This window comes from Neophocaena asiaeorientalis, unplaced genomic scaffold (assembly GCF_003031525.2).
Source record: "Neophocaena asiaeorientalis asiaeorientalis breed wild unplaced genomic scaffold, Neophocaena_asiaeorientalis_V1.1 scaffold105, whole genome shotgun sequence".
NCBI classification, from domain to species: Eukaryota; Metazoa; Chordata; class Mammalia; order Artiodactyla; family Phocoenidae; genus Neophocaena; species Neophocaena asiaeorientalis.
Genome location: NW_020172162.1, coordinates 4,572,556 through 4,588,212, shown reverse-complemented (window position 1 = coordinate 4,588,212; position 15,657 = coordinate 4,572,556). Strand labels below are relative to the sequence as shown.

The 15,657-nt window shown below is 36.8% G+C and overlaps 1 protein-coding gene across 1 annotated transcript; it reads left to right on the top strand.

The window, feature by feature from the left end:
- Positions 1 to 58: 58 nt before the first annotated feature.
- CD164 (CD164 molecule) lies at positions 59 to 14,492 on the top strand. The gene is made up of 6 exons (XM_024755629.1): positions 59 to 350; positions 3,205 to 3,288; positions 4,711 to 4,782; positions 6,241 to 6,276; positions 10,275 to 10,331; positions 11,985 to 14,492. The coding sequence occupies exons 1-6, from the start codon at positions 167 to 169 to the stop codon at positions 12,149 to 12,151; spliced, it is 600 nt and encodes a 199-aa protein (XP_024611397.1). The 5' UTR covers positions 59 to 166; the 3' UTR covers positions 12,152 to 14,492.
- Positions 14,493 to 15,657: the final 1,165 nt, after the last annotated feature.

Sequence of the window (15,657 nt, the reverse complement as noted above, 5' to 3'; positions counted from 1 at the left end):
TCCAGTTGGTATCGCCGGCTCCCCGCCTCCGCACGCCGCCCTCACGTGACACCGGCGCGCTCCCGCGGGGGGAGCGGGGTCTGAGAGGCGGCGCCGCAGGGGACGGAGGAGCGGGCGCAACGTTGGGTGTCTTAGCTTTTGCTCCAAGGCCAGCGCGGAGGACGCGATGTCGGGGCTCTTTCGCTCGCTGCTTTTGGCCGCTGGCTGCCTGGCCTCGCTTTGCGTGATGACCGCAGCTCAGAACACCACCCCGGCCTCGAACACGACTACATCCTCGGTTCTACCGACCAACACCACGACAGCGCCGGTGCCGCCGCCGACCTTCCCGACGGTCACCACTCCAGCACCAGGTGGGCGCCGGCCCAACGGGCTTTCTGCTCTCGCCCCCCCGCCGGCCCTCTCCCTGCCGGTGGTGCGCGCGGGGCCGGGGCGGGCCGCTGTCCGGCAACATGGCGGCCCGTCGGAGTCCGGCCGTGGACGGGCAGAAGTGGCCGCTGTTGGGGATCGCCCCGGGGGGAAGGGGCGGCTGAGCCTTGGGGCCGTTGGGCTGTTTCCGGCCCAACAGTGTCCTGCCCGCCTGGAGGTGTTGTTTAAAAGTGCCTTGTAATCTCCATCCTCACTTGAGGCTCCGAAGAGGGGACGTGGCTTTCTTCCGTAGTGGCGGCAGTGAGGTTGATTATGGGGCGAGGCTACCGCCTCCAAAGTTGGCGATGAGACCGAACTCCCTCTCTCTGGGGTTAGTCGTTTGTCCATCCAGGTCTTCTTTTCGAAGGGAGGCTTCTCCCGAAGTTGGCGAAAGAAGGAAAGAGACGCTGCAAACTAATGCTCGCTGGTGTCTCAGCCATAGGTCTGAAAAAATAAGTCGTTTGAGATTTAATTACATCGGTTTTGCGGATAGGTATGGGATATATTTGAGACTTGAACATTTAATTAATGAAAATTTTGCACTCCGTGCTGTGTGCAAAGGAGAAAAAGTACCCATTCGTGTACCCGGTGCTTCGCATGTATCTGTTAGTATTTTAGGCTAAACTAGAAGATAAGTGGTGAAACCTAGGAGGTGGATGGAGATAAATAAAGTAACTCCGCCAGAACCGTGTGTTTAGTAGATTGTGAGGCTGAGATTGGAACCCAGGTTTGTCGTTCTTCTAAAACTAGACCAGGACCTTTTGTTAAGCTCTGCAGTCGATTTGGAGACTGGTTGAGGCATACACTGAATCTTAAAGCAGAAATTGTCAATGCCGTGACAACACGCACGAGAGGAGGGAAGGTAAATTTTAAATTAAGGTGAAGAACCTTAGATATTTAAAACTTGCAGTCTATTGTGATTGGTTATCCTAGTTAATATTGGGTAAGGAGTAACTGGCATATAGACCGAAGACTTGAAGTGTAAGAATTTTTACCTTTTTTTTTTTTTTTTTAGGCCGATCACGTTGTTTTACAATATCTTCTCTAGTTTTTGTATTTTGTAGGAGTTTAATGACACATATAGTAAACTTAATGTTATTTGTTAAATTTAGAAAGATGTAATGGTAAAATTCAAACATCTTTTAATGAAGAAAGGAAATTGCAGTACAATACTGGATATTCTAACCGCACTATTTCTAAGATGATAGAGCAGAATTTGTTTTCTGCTTATTTGGTAGTTTCCTCCTAGAATTTTTTTCAGGGGGGTTGGGGTGGGGTGTGTGTGTGTTTAAAGAGAGGCTTGGAAATATGTTAATTGCATTTGTGTAATTGAAATGAGTGCAAAGGAGATGATTTGTGTTTTATGTTAAGTGGTGGTTGGATAAACTGCAGCCTGAAAGGCAGCAAGTTTAGTTCATTGTAAATAACATACACTATGCTACCCAAATATTCATCATCAAGCACAGAAGATTTTAAACAACTAGCATTTTTCATGTGTATACAAACCTCTGAATAACTTATTTCTACTTTGTGACTCCCTGCCACTCCCCAAAGGGTACGGTATATGTCCCAATCTCTGATAAATATTGAAATGCAATGTGTTTGTGCAGAACTATTTTTTAGGCACGGGGAAAGCAAATGAGAATGTTTTTTGGAGGCATCTAGCTTCTAGGAAAATGTATAGAGCCTAACTCTATAGTCCATTTGTTTGTCCAGACCTTGAATTGTAGTTAGCTGCCTTTGATGTCCTGTCTCAGAGCCCTTTGGCTTAAATTATTGACAAAGACCTTGCTAACTTGTTAAATTATGTGACTGTAGTCCCCTCCAGATGTGTTGTCTCTTATCCTCCCGTCATGGAAAACCCCGGAAAGAGTGGACCATTTATGAATTACCGATCTCAGATTTTTCAGGATAGGCATCATCGGAGCTTGGGTTCAACCTGTAATAAATCTTTATTACTATTAAAAATTCCAGTTCACATCTGATGTTTTGGGGCAGTGATTTCCTTGTGTATAGTGTTGGCCTCGCAACAGCCTTTTTTCCAGTATTTTTCTTTTTTAAGGAACACTCAAGAAACTCTGAGTGTCTGAAATAGTTGCTGTGCAAAAAGGGGTTGTTTAGATAGGTACCAAGAAATACTGAGCGTTCCCACTAGCTTGTGCTTTTTCCCCCCTTTCTCTTGAGTTGACTTCTGGCTTCATAAGTTTTTTATAATGATAGGAATTTTTTAGTAAGCCACTTTATAATGTTTTTTTTTCTGTGTGTGGTTTTAAAAGAACACGTAAGATCTACCCTCTTAATAGATTTTTAAGTGTACTGTACAGTATTAACTATAAGCACAGAAGATCTCCTGAATTTTTCATCTTTCTTGAAGCTTTATACTCATTGAACAGCAAACCTCCATTTCCCCTCTCCCATCTCCTGGCAACCACCATTTTACTTTCTGCTTCAGACTTTGACCATTTTAGATACTTTATATAAGTGGAATCATGCAGTATTTGTTCTTCTGTGACTGGCTATTTTCACTTAGCATAATGTCCTCAAGGTTCATCCATGTTGTAGTGTATAACAGGATTTCTTTTTTTTTTAATGGCTGAATAGTATTCCCTTGTATGTGTATAACACATATTTATCCATTCATCTGTGGATGGGTTATACAGTTTTGCCATTTTCTTGAAATAGTAAGTCTGGTACTGTATGTAATACTTGCTGTTGTTTAAAAATGGTAACTAGTACAAACTCAAAATAAGATACCAATTAATTGATTTTATACATTTTAACCCCCACTCCTACCCCCAGAAATCTGTGAAAGCCGCAACAACTGTGTTTCCTGTTTTGATCCTAATGCTGCTAATACTACCTGCTTTTGGATAGAGTGTAAAGGTAAGAAACTTTGGGATTGCTTTAATTTTGAGAGTTCAGTATTGTTTTGTTCTAACATTTAAAAAATACTGCAAGGTATTCTTGAACACTTGAAACTTATGTAAAACATTTGGGATGGTGTGCATTACTTATTTTGCAAATCAAATACTTTTCCTTTAAACTTTAACCAATTGCTTAATATTCTCCCTAAAATCTTTTGTTGTCTCCTATGCTCCCCCCTTCAATTTCTTAGACTTGATAATTAAGGCTCCATAGCTTTAAAAGGAAGAGAAATTTTAGACCTTTGTGGTTAGGTTAAGTGTACTGGTACACTGAAATTAGCTGTGAGAGAAAGCTGTGGGATTTTCCCCTGAAAACTGTTCCCCAGTAAAATGTCTGAGGCATTTATCTTCTGTAGATGTCCTACTAGATGAACTATAAAGAGACCTTATGAAGCATTGTTGGATACTTAGATATGGGAGAATGAGGTGGGAAGAGAGTGACTTTTTTTGTGCTATTGTTAAGTTTTAAAGTTGTCTTTAATTTGATTGAGGGATAAAGAGCTAGATGGAGATAGTTTGAAATGCCAGTAAGGTTTTTGTTAGAACCACTGGATTACAGCATAAATTATTTTGTTTTCTTAAGGTAAGATGGTTGCATTTTTTTCTTATCAGTAAAACAATTTCTCAGGTTTTTTGTTTTATATATAAAGAAAAAGCCAAAGCTACATGTTAAGCTTTTTATTCTTCATTGAAAAATTGAAGAGTTCTGGAAATTATGTCACTACGTAACAAAGTTTAAAAGCCTCTTTTAAAATTAAGGTATTAGCTTAAGTTTGAATTAAATTAACTTCTTTGTTGTATAAGGGTCACTTTCCTTTAGGTGATAAAATGGAATTTAAGAGTGTACCCCTCCCCTCTTGTATGGCAGAGTTGGCAAGTTTTGGAGATTGAATGCCTGCCTTACTGTAGGATATGTTGGGGAAGGCTTTCCCTTGCTGGTGTTACAAGTCTTCCCATCCAGGAAAGTGGTTTTAGAAAGTGTAGAAGACTAAAGCAGAGATCTGGAACAGAGATCCCACTGCTGCTATGGGGCACCTCTCATGTTTACTAAGCCTTTATTAGTTTCTAAGGACTTCTCCCTACTGCTCAGCCCTCTTGTGGATTCTAGCAACCTTCCTGGTATAGTACCACAATTCTGAGATATACGTGTTTCTGACTTATCTGTTCAGTATATTCATGTGGATTTTAAAAGGATGTTTGGAGAGATCCTGTGTAATATGTCTAAAACAAGGGGAAAAAGATAATAAAGTATTTTGTTTATCCGTGGACTTCTAGAGAGTTTATACCTGAGTTTGATTTTTGGAAGCAACTCTGGAGCATAGTAACAAAGTCAAAGATAATGTGAATAATTGATGCTCTTCCCGTCCCCTTCCAATAACAGGTAAAAGCTACTGTTCAGATAATTCAACAGTTAGTGATTGCAAGGTGGTGAACAGCACCGAATTCTGTACTGGTAAGTATTCACATTGGCGTCTGGGAAAAGTGGCTACAAAGAGGTAAGGAAGATCATTGCCTCAGGAAGCCTTATTTCAATATTTGGTTTAAAGCATTTCTATAATTCTAATCTCATTACAAACTTGGATCTGAATAGTATATTCATGTTGATTGCTGAAAGGACAGTGTTCTGAAGCTTGATTTAGTCATTTGCTGGTACATACTGTGGTGCTGTAGGTACAGATATCTCCTCCTCTGTTTTTCTTTTAACTCTTCCAGATACTCACTGTATTTTACACCCTCTCTTTATTTGCATTTTACAGGCCTGGACAACCTTGTTCTGGCACTTTCTTGATTATGGTACTGGTGACTATCACAGTCTGGATCAGTTTGTGCTATGGTTAAATGAATCCTCTCTGTATTCCTCCATTTTCTGTACTTTGGTTTGGGGAACTTGGTTATTTAACCTTTACTCTGCCCAGGAAATAGTTTTTAAAAATTCCTAGATGAAAACTGATTCTTCTAACAAGATTATAAATTAATTGGAAAAGTCAAACTCCTAATTTGGTGTGTAGATAATAAATAGAATAAAAGATTTTTCTGGAGTGTGTCAGTAACCTTGAAAGACTACCTGTAACTGTTTAATTTTGGTGGGGTTTCCCCATTCCTCTCGCCTCCCCCCATCCCAACTTGAACTTTGTAACTGAAACTTTGATTAGTATGAGATCAGTTATACCCAATGTAGAGTCCATAATATGGTTTAGGTGGTAAATGAACAAACAGTTTTAATATTTATTTTAATGTGTGTGTACCTGTGATTTTATGATAATATTGTTTAGAAGTAAGATTAAGTATAGAATTTTAAAATACATTGAAGAAAAACAATAAGTAATTCTACTCATTTGACGATGTATCAGTTAGAATTAGTTTTGGCTATCAAGGACATAAAACCCCAAATTAATATGCTTTAATTGATAGATTAATTTGGCTCTCGTGTAAAGGAAATCTGGGTTTCAGTGCAGCTAGAGGGCTAGAGAGGCATCTCTACAACCATTAGAGAGACCCAGGCTCCTTCTAGGTTTTTACTGTGTCATTCCTCAGAAATGGCTTTGACCTTATTCTCCAAGGTGAATGCTTATGTTCCAGCCATCAAAATGGTTTTCCTGCCAACAGGAAGAGGAAGGGAAAGTGAGAGACCCCTACCTTACAGATACTTCCTAGCAGTTGCAGATGGCTACGTAGCTGCAGGGGAGGCTAAGAAATGTCTTTGCATGGGAGGGTGTCACTAAAAATTGGTGCTATTTCTAAAGAAGGGAAGGCCAATATTGGTACAGAGCAACTATCTACTCCATATGTGGCACTTAAATGAAAACATTGTGAAAGTGGTACTCAGATGACTGCAGGTTGGGAAATAGTGTTACAGATTGTGATATTTTAGACAGCTTTGACTTACATGTGTGTTTGTTTTTTTAAATAGTGCCCACTGCCACACCATTGCCAACCAATTCTACAGGTAATACAAGATAATTGACTCTTTTCCCCTTCCTTTGAAGGTTTTTAAGCTTTTTTTGATGAATAACTTTAGTAATTAAATATCTAAAAATCAGTATGATTTTAAAAATGAGTAGACGTAGTCTTGGACTACAGTAATTACATTAACATGTACTGTTTGTGACAGTGAAACATAACTATAGTGTTTCACGTTCATTGAATTTGAGCAGATTTGCCGTAGCTTTGTACGTTGAGTCTGCAAACAGCTTTTTGTGCATTTTGTGGAACTCTAAGGAAATATAGAAGCCTAAAGGAAATTAATTCTCATCATCCATAGGTACACCAAAAGGTTTTCAGTTCTTACAGACTTTTCTCTTTGTGTATCTAAATAAATATACTTATTAGGAAATTGGATGATATGGCCATGCAGGTTTGAATTGTTCTCCCTGTTAACTGCACACGTTGTTGTATGCACTTTACCCATCTACTCTTGGTTGGATAGTTAGATCATCTTTCATTCTTCATGCAGTGAATATCTTATAGGAAAGTATTTGCTGTCATCTCTGGTAGGATTGATTCAAACAGCATTCTCTGTCAGAGGATATGATTATCTTAAGACTCTTAATACTGATTGCTTTCCAGAAAGATATGCTTTTCATTCCTATCAACAACTGGAAAGTTTTTTACCACATCTTCAATAGCAATTAAATAATATCTCCTTGTAAAAATCTTTACCAATTTGATAGTAAGACTAAATAATTAAAAAACATCTTCTCCAGGACAAGTACTAGGCTAGAAGATAGGGATATAGGAACACAAGTAAGATAGTATTTTGTCTATTGTAGGAACTATGAAAGGTCGGGAAGCACAGTGTGTTGGGGGATTTGTAGGAAGGTGTGTGTGTTGAGTAATATGTGGTGACAGCTTCCTGGAGATGTTGACTGAGTCTTGAAATTACACTGGTAAAATCCGAGGGGAACTTCCCAAGTGGAGCAGGCTGGTTAGCTCATGTGAAGGAGAGGTAAAAGAGTATAATAAAGTCAGGGAATTGGCATTTGGAGTGTCCAGTACAAGGCAAGAACAAGTTAAGCTGGACAGTCAACAGGTCAAGAGCCAGATTGGGACGTGCCATTGTATACTTTGCTGGTGGGTTTGAAGCATGATGAGATTTGCATTTTAATAAAATAACTTACTTTAACTGTGTAGAGAGGTGAGTGGAAAGAGGCAAGAGCGAACACAGATGAGATATGCTATTGCAGTAATTCTAGAGAACTAATAGCGGAGGAGTTGCAGATGTATGCAAATTGGCTTAGGAAGTAGAAAGGAAAGCACTTGATGATTGAGGTGATGGGAGAACTCTGCTACACAGCACAGATAAGTTAACCATTGTAGGCAGTGGTAGAGTCTACTGGAGCAGCTTTGAGAGAGAACAGGGCTTGAGGACCAGGCTCTTGGGAACAGTAATGTCTAAGAGGTGGGAAGAGGACTGGATAAGAAACTGAGTAGGGATGGGCAGAGAAGTAAGCCCAGAGACGTGTGCCTAAGAAAACCTGTGTTTGTGTGTGTATGCGTTTTAAGTGTAGTTTTTCAGAGGAAAAAGTAGTCAAATGGTGTAACAAGGCTAAGAACTCATTTTGAAAGACTTTGGCAGTGTTGAGCTAGCTTGTACCAGCTTCTGCTGGCACAGCTCATCCCCCCTGTACCCTCAGTGATACTATGTTGGCAGCTTGAATTAATGGCTACAATGGGAGTAGTCACTCCATGGAAATCTGCAAATTCTACAGAAAGTATTTTGGAGAGCAAACAGTGGTGTGCTGATAAAACCACCAGAAGTCATTGACAAGGAGGATGTGTTAAAAGTTGATGAAAGCAGAGATACTGAAAGAATATGGATTTCCAGAAGGTAGGATATGAACAGAGAGGGGCAGAGGAGGAAATAGTTTCCCCAAAACTATTGTGGGTTGCTTTTCATTTCTTCCTTATGAATCTTGATGTAGTTCTACTTGCTCTACACTGGGTTCTCCTGTGATCTCCTTGAGTGTCTTTTGTTTTCTCTCTTTGGTTCTCTGAAGTGGAAGGAAGTCAGGGCTTGCTTGCAGAAAATGCATCAATTGAGTGGTAATTAGTGGTTGAAGAGCAGCCTTTATATGGTCTCTTTCCATGTCAGCTGCTGAAGAGAGCAAGTGAGAAATAAAGGAACTGTTAAAGAAACAATGCAAGGAGAATCTGATTTATGTAGATAGGCTTTCAGTGAGGTTAATTATATAGTCTAACACCAGTACAAATAATATAAGTATTATAAACATAAATAAAAATATTTATAGGTAACATAATATCTTACAGTAGAATGACTAAATTATATTAGAAATACAGTGGAAAATATATTAAGTAGAAAACAAACTGCTAAGTAGTTCCAGTACAATTTCATTTTTTTGTTGTATACATGTCTAGAAAAATGGCCAGCAGGAAGTAACATGTTTCTCAGAATGATAGAGTCACTTAAATGCTTCTACTGTATTTTCTAAATTTTCTATCCCAGTAGCAGCTTTTATAACCTATGAATTATTTTTTTAAATGAAAGGAACATAGGGTAGGTCAACAAGGTATTCCCTAAGTAGTGCCTGATTTTGAAAATTTTACCAGTGTAATACTTTGGTTAAAAGTAAAAGTATGTAAATGTTTTGCCTATTTCAAAAAATGAATTATTTTTTAAAAAGTGAGGGCAACTTTTACAAATACCCAAAAATTAAACCTCATAGCTCTGCCTTCATTGATTATGTAGTGGGCTTCTAGTGCTTCAGAGATTTAAACCAGTGCAGATTTAAAAAAAAAAAATATATATATATATATATCTATATCTATCTTTTACCATGTTCAGAGGTTGGTAGTGAGAAACAAATAGCAAATTTGCAAATTTTTTCCCCTAATGTTGTCAGACAAAATTAGTATTTTAAGATTGAAAAGAATTTGATACATGTTTAATTTATGAAGTATATTTTTTGTTTCACAGAATGTATAAGCAACAAAAACTTTGAAGGGATTATGAGTCTTAAAATAACCATACCCTCTAATCTAGGAATTCTGTATAAGAATCAGTCCTATCAGAGATGAGATCAAATATTACCCTGTAAGATGTTCATAGCATGCAGAAATGGAAGATGACCTAAATGTCCAACCAAGAGCTGGACCGCGGTGCTTACAGTTAGAGAGAAAGGGGTACAAATAAATGTGTGTGAACATATCAGCGTTTACTAATATCTATTAGTAGTATCGATACTATCAGAAGTCTCAGTATAGTGCTTTAGTTCCTAAAATGTTTTTACATTCAAACTGATTCTTCCCATGAGTGCATTTCTTTAGAGACACTCATGCAGTGTGGTAGAGAGAGCTTACCCTTGGGCTCTTAATATCATTTAGATGGGGAATTATGGCCCCAGGGCACCTGTTCTTTTAAATAAAATTTTTGGGAACACAGCCATGTCCATTCATTTGCTTGTTGTCTTTGACTGCTGGTGCATTACACAGTGCACAAAGTCTAAAATATTTACTGTCTGCCTCATTAAGAAAAGTTTGCCAAGCCTTGGAAATGAAGAAGATAAGCAAATCTTGATACTTACATAGACTGAATTGTATTTGTTTCTTACCTGACTTATTAAAGTTAATAGTTTTTGTCTTGGAAGCAAGATTATTGGGAAAGAACTTGTAGTTCCCTCACCTAAATACTAATTCTTGCCCTTCTGTGTGTCTTTTTGCAACTTGATCCAGGTGTATACATAAATTTTTATACTTAGATGTGTACATAGATGTTAACATAGATAGAAGTTTTTGATTGCTTAATGTTTTAAAATACACTTCAGAGCTAATATTTTGGATGCATAGATATGTTATTGAACCATTAACTGAGATTTGGCCTTTATTCTCTAAAAAATTTGAAAGCATGTTGAAGTGGTAGTAGTGTTTCTAAAAGGTGCTAGATAATTGAGAAATTTTAAATTTTAATACATTTTGTTTACATTCCAGCTAAAACCACAACTCCGCCTTCCCCTTCTACAGCTTCCACCACAGCTACTACATCAGGTAATTGAGGTTTTTTTAAACTAACAGTGAGGTAGGATGTGTGTGCTGTGTTGCCTTTTACTATTTCTGCTATCACTGTCCAATTTTATTCATGAATAGTTATGAACTGAAATTCATCTCTTGTATTTGGAGGACCAAGATAGTAGGCTGTTAAAGCAATAATGATAGGTTTGCTGAGAGTCCTCTTCTGGATTTTTAAAGTGTAATCACATTTGGCATGACATGTTAGAATTAAATGGTAATGGTTTTCCAAAACCCTTTTAGTACAACCTGTAGGTGAAATCTAATTTCTTATAACTTAAAAATTAAATACTGATTATTGTTAGGGATTCGTTGTGTGCTGTATTAGACCATGGCAATTTGAGTGAAGGTAATATAGCCATCCTTTTTGCTGTGAAGGGTCTAAAAAGCCAAGATCACTACCAAATGTGCACCTCATATTTCTTACCATGTCTTATATTCCTTTATAACCTTTGGTAGTGTGTGTGAAAATTAACTTTTTATTAATTAACGATTTGACATGTTATTAACTAAATCATATTTAGGTTATGCCACAGGGCACTGTAGGTACACAGGTTAGGAACCCTTCCCTCCAGCCATATTTATAATACTGTTTTGATTCTCATGAATATTTATGGTTTTTTTGATCCTTTTGGTTTCATTCTTGTGCTACCTTTCTCTAAATTGCAGCGAAGCCATTCTGTCTTCACAAGAAGAAATACAGAACAGTTGTAATTAATTTTAAAGCTGGCCAACTTATACAGCCACAGGAACCAGTGTTTATTTGCTATTCCAGTTAAGAAAATAAACTTTATTTTAAATATAAAATTGTTGGGACTTCCCTGGTGGTCCAGTGGTTAAGAGTCCACACTTCCACTGCAGGGGGCGTGTGTTGGATCCCTTGGTCGGGGAACTAAGATCCTGTGTGCCGCGTGGCACAGCCAAAAATTTTAAAAAAAGAAAGAAATTGCTTTTTGTTAAAGCGGATGGTGCTCCACTTGAAACATTTTAGTCTCTGAAAAGGAATTTTTGTTTTGTTTCTTGTTGAAACATTTTACTGCCTGAAAAGGAATTTAAATTTTTGTGCTTTATTTCCTTTGGTAATACTTTTTCATTATAACATTTTCAGAGTAAAATTTAAATGTCTTTAATGGTGAATTCTGCTTGTTAGAATTACAAATTGCAGATTTATAAGATTATAATTGTAGATTATTAAGATTACTTCTGTAATTTGAAAAGCTAATCAAATTTTTATTTACCTTATTTAGTAAAATGCAAAAGTTGTATAAATTTTAAACACAAATATTAATGTTTACTCTAGCAATTAACTAAAATATGTAGTCTGAAGAAACCAGGTTTTAAAAGTGCTTGACATGTTCCCAGGGCATAATGTGCCAGGAGAGTCATTTTTGTCATTTTCATATTTGAAATTATATAGCAGCATTGACCATTTGATGTTGCTGGATAGAATGAAGAACGGGATTGGTAAATGGTCGTCTTCCTCAATTAGGAAGCCGTAAAGACTTGACACAAGAGGAAATACTTCATAGAATTTAACACATGGCAAAAAAGAAGCTCAGGTGAGTCTTAAAATTATCATAGAGGATCATGAGACATATTAAGTGTTGTTATTTCTTTCATCTCATTTAACAGGTACAACTAATACCACTGTAACTCCGACTTCACAACCTGCACGGAAGTCTACGTTTGATGCAGCCAGTTTCATTGGAGGAATTGTCCTTGTCTTGGGTGTGCAGGCTGTAATTTTCTTTCTCTATAAATTCTGCAAATCTAAAGAACGAAACTACCACACTCTGTAAACAGACCCGCTAAATTAACAAGGACTGGTGTGTAACTCACTGAAACCAAAATATTATCTTTCAAGATGTCCCACATGGAAGACGCTATTCTAGGATATTTAAGTGTTCAAAGGATGCATATAGGAGCATCGCCCTTGAAGAAAAATCAGTGAAATCTATTTGCTCAACGGGAATATGTAAAATATTCTGCATGAATCCTTGTGGCTGTCTTCTTTTATTTTAAATGGCTGCTGCTGTGGGATTATGTTCTCTCTTCTTGACATGCCAAATGTAACTCTGTAAGTGATGGAAAACATTGTCCTGCGCAGACAACCTCATGACTCTTGGCAATTTAAATGTAGTTATTTTAAAGCCTGAAAGCTGCATTTTTTCATCCTAACTCAGGATGTAGTTTAGTGACCAGAATTGAGAAGAATGTGTGCCAAATGAGCATCAATCAGGTGGATTTGGGGCTATCGTTGCAGAAGTGGAATAAATTTATAAATGCAGTATCCTTAGAGTAAAATTTTGTGCTTGATAAGTTATTTTTTCTACATTAGAAAAAAGATGCCACACAGGGAATTACATTCCAGATTTAAAGAAATGAATGGAAAGGATACAAAACATTAAAGTGTAGCAGGTTATTGTTCATACTTGTAAAGCACCTTATATCATTGAGAAAATAAAGAACAGTGCCTTAAAAGACAGACCGAAAGGTAGACTGTAACTTAAAATGTTGGTAATTTGTTCTTTCACATTAATGAAGGGAAAGGTTGGACTGAGGATGTAACTGTTGATGTGAGCAGTAGTAAACCTGCTTTTAGATACCATACTGTTAGTACTTAATTGAAAACTTGCCTACTTTATTTCAAGCCTGAGTAATTTAAAGGATGTTATACAAAGTCAAAAGCCTTCATCTATTGAATCTCCCAACGTTTTGCTTATGGCTGTTAAAAAGTATAGAGATAAAGTTGATTTAATTATATTTTCCTTTGTACTTCAAAAAATTATCCTAACACTGTTGTACCTTAAAAGGATTTCCACGAAGCTTTCTGGAAAAGTAACTTCTGTAAGGCAAGAAAGAAAGAAGTTGTTTTAGAATCATTTATTAACTCTTTAAATGAGACAATCATTTTAAGTTTTGAGACAGCAAACGTGAGCAGTGTAATTTCATGAAAAATTTTAGTTGATCAGATTACTGTAGATTTTTAATGATGATTGCCCTGGATAAACAGGTTGTACTTTTTTTCTCCTTTTCCATCCTTTTCTTCTTCTCAATTTCAATTGCTGTAGTATAAGCATGCATACTTTTATTTCTTTAGCTTCCTTATGAAGCACTAGTTTTTTCAGGTTTAGAGGGATACTTCTTCCCTGCCTTTGACACATTGGATTAGTTCAGAGGCTTAAAGCAGTTTAAAATGAGCTTTTGCTTTTCTAGGTCATTAAGGTTTTTTGTTTTAGTTTCTTTAGCCTATAGTGGCTGTGTTTAGCACTTGGTTTTCAATATTTTATAGTAAGAAATGACAAGTTGCTTTGGTCCATTTCATAAGCCAAAATTCCTTACATTTAGATAATTAAAGGTTCTTAAAATGAAGATTTACTGTTTCTTCTTTACTTGCTGGTACAGCTAAAGTTTGTTTTACTTGCACATTGGTACATATACCTAATGTTTTCAAGTGCCTTAATTGTTTAAAATCTCTGGCTTCAAAGGTTTTTGGGGAAAGGTAGGCTTACCTCACATTTTTGTTTCCCTCAGTAGTAATATTTTAGGTACCTCACAAAAAATTTTATTACGGTGCCATGGCTATTAGTTTTTAGTGAGTGCTTTAAGATACAAGATTCAGTTGAAAACATACAGAATTTCCATTCTCCCAAAGTGGTAAAAATTAGCTACAGTGGTATAATTGTCCTTTACCTAGATAGGAATACCTTGCCACACATTAATGTTAACACTATAGCTACTTTTGTGAAAATATAGCTGATGAAGCCTCTCATCTTCTGTAATTTTGAATACTGCTCTAACAGAATCATAATGTGGAATTAGATTTTACAAAAAGAGCTCTTACAACAGAACTCACAGGCTTTTCCCCTTCTTCCTTTAGCAGTTTAGTATCTTGAGCCATTAATAATTTTTGGGTTCTTTTTAATCCAGAAGGTATATAGAAACCTTTTCAGATTTTTCATCTGATTTGTTCATGCAGATTGTAGTTCTGTTAAAATCCCTTATTTTACCTTATAGATATTTGTTGCACAGACACTGCTGTATTTAGAAATTTCTATTTCAGTTCATTAAAAACTGCAAAACCAATCTGTATCATGTACCAAACTGATTTTAAATAAATCTACATGTTTGTTGGATTAATCTGCTCTTTTTTATTAACTAAAGTATGTTTTTATATTTTGATTATGAAGTTTAATGCTAGTGAGTTTACCTTAGTCTGTTGGGGGATGGCTTGTCTCCTCAGTTTTTCATTGCTCCTGAAGACTAGCAGATAGTAACTGAGGGACATATTCATCAGTGGAGAACAGAGCCTTAGAAATGATAGTTGGAGGGAGGACTTGGTATGCCTGTGGGATTGACATGCAAGTTGATCTTCCTCAAATCATTAGAAATCATCTACTTATGTGCTAGTTAAACAAGTATTTATCAGAATACCATCTTGTTAGATATCTGAAAGCTTGTTTGTGACTTTCTGCCTTATTCAGATTGCATATAAAGTAAAATTGGGTTTCTGTTCAGTCTTTGGTATAAATATCTAGGACAAAGCCACATGCTGGTATGTGAAATCTGGTTCTTTAGGCCCATGTTTGGGGCAACATTATATTCTATATTAAATCACAGAACTTGGACTAAGAAGAGAGAATAAATACTCACCTATCAGCCTTAAAATCCAGAAGAGTGTATTGAAGGCTCCCCAAAACATTGCTAGAGACAAATTGTTATTTTGATAAGAATGGTGTTCACAATAGGTTTTTTTTCTTTTTTTTTTTTTTATGATAATGAAAAGTCCTGTGTATTTCCCCACGTAGTTACCATCCCTGTGCTCCTCCTTAATTTGTGTAAATAACCTGTTGCTGGTGTTATCTACCTTCTGCCTAAAGGATGTCCTTTAACCTTGAATATTTCTAGTTTTGATGGTACAGGTATTGTTGATGAATTCTTCCAGTTTTTGTGTGTCTGCTTTCGTTTTTGAAAGACGTTTTCATTGGATATAGAATTCTAGGTTGACATTTTTGCTTTTAGCCCTTTAATGATGTTGATCTAACATCTTCTCACATGCATCGTGTCCTATGAGAAATCTCATCTTTATCTTTTGTTCCTCAGTACATGTTTTTTTTTTTCCTCTTTAAAGATTTTTCTCCTTATCACTCATTTTGAGCATTTTGATTGTGATGTGCTATGCTGTAGTTTTGTTTCTTGTGGTTGAGGTTTGTTGAGTTTCTTGGATCTATGGTTCTTCATCACATTTGGAAAACTTTCAGCTGTTTCGTCAGGTATCTTTTTCTGTTCTTTCCATTCTCTGTGT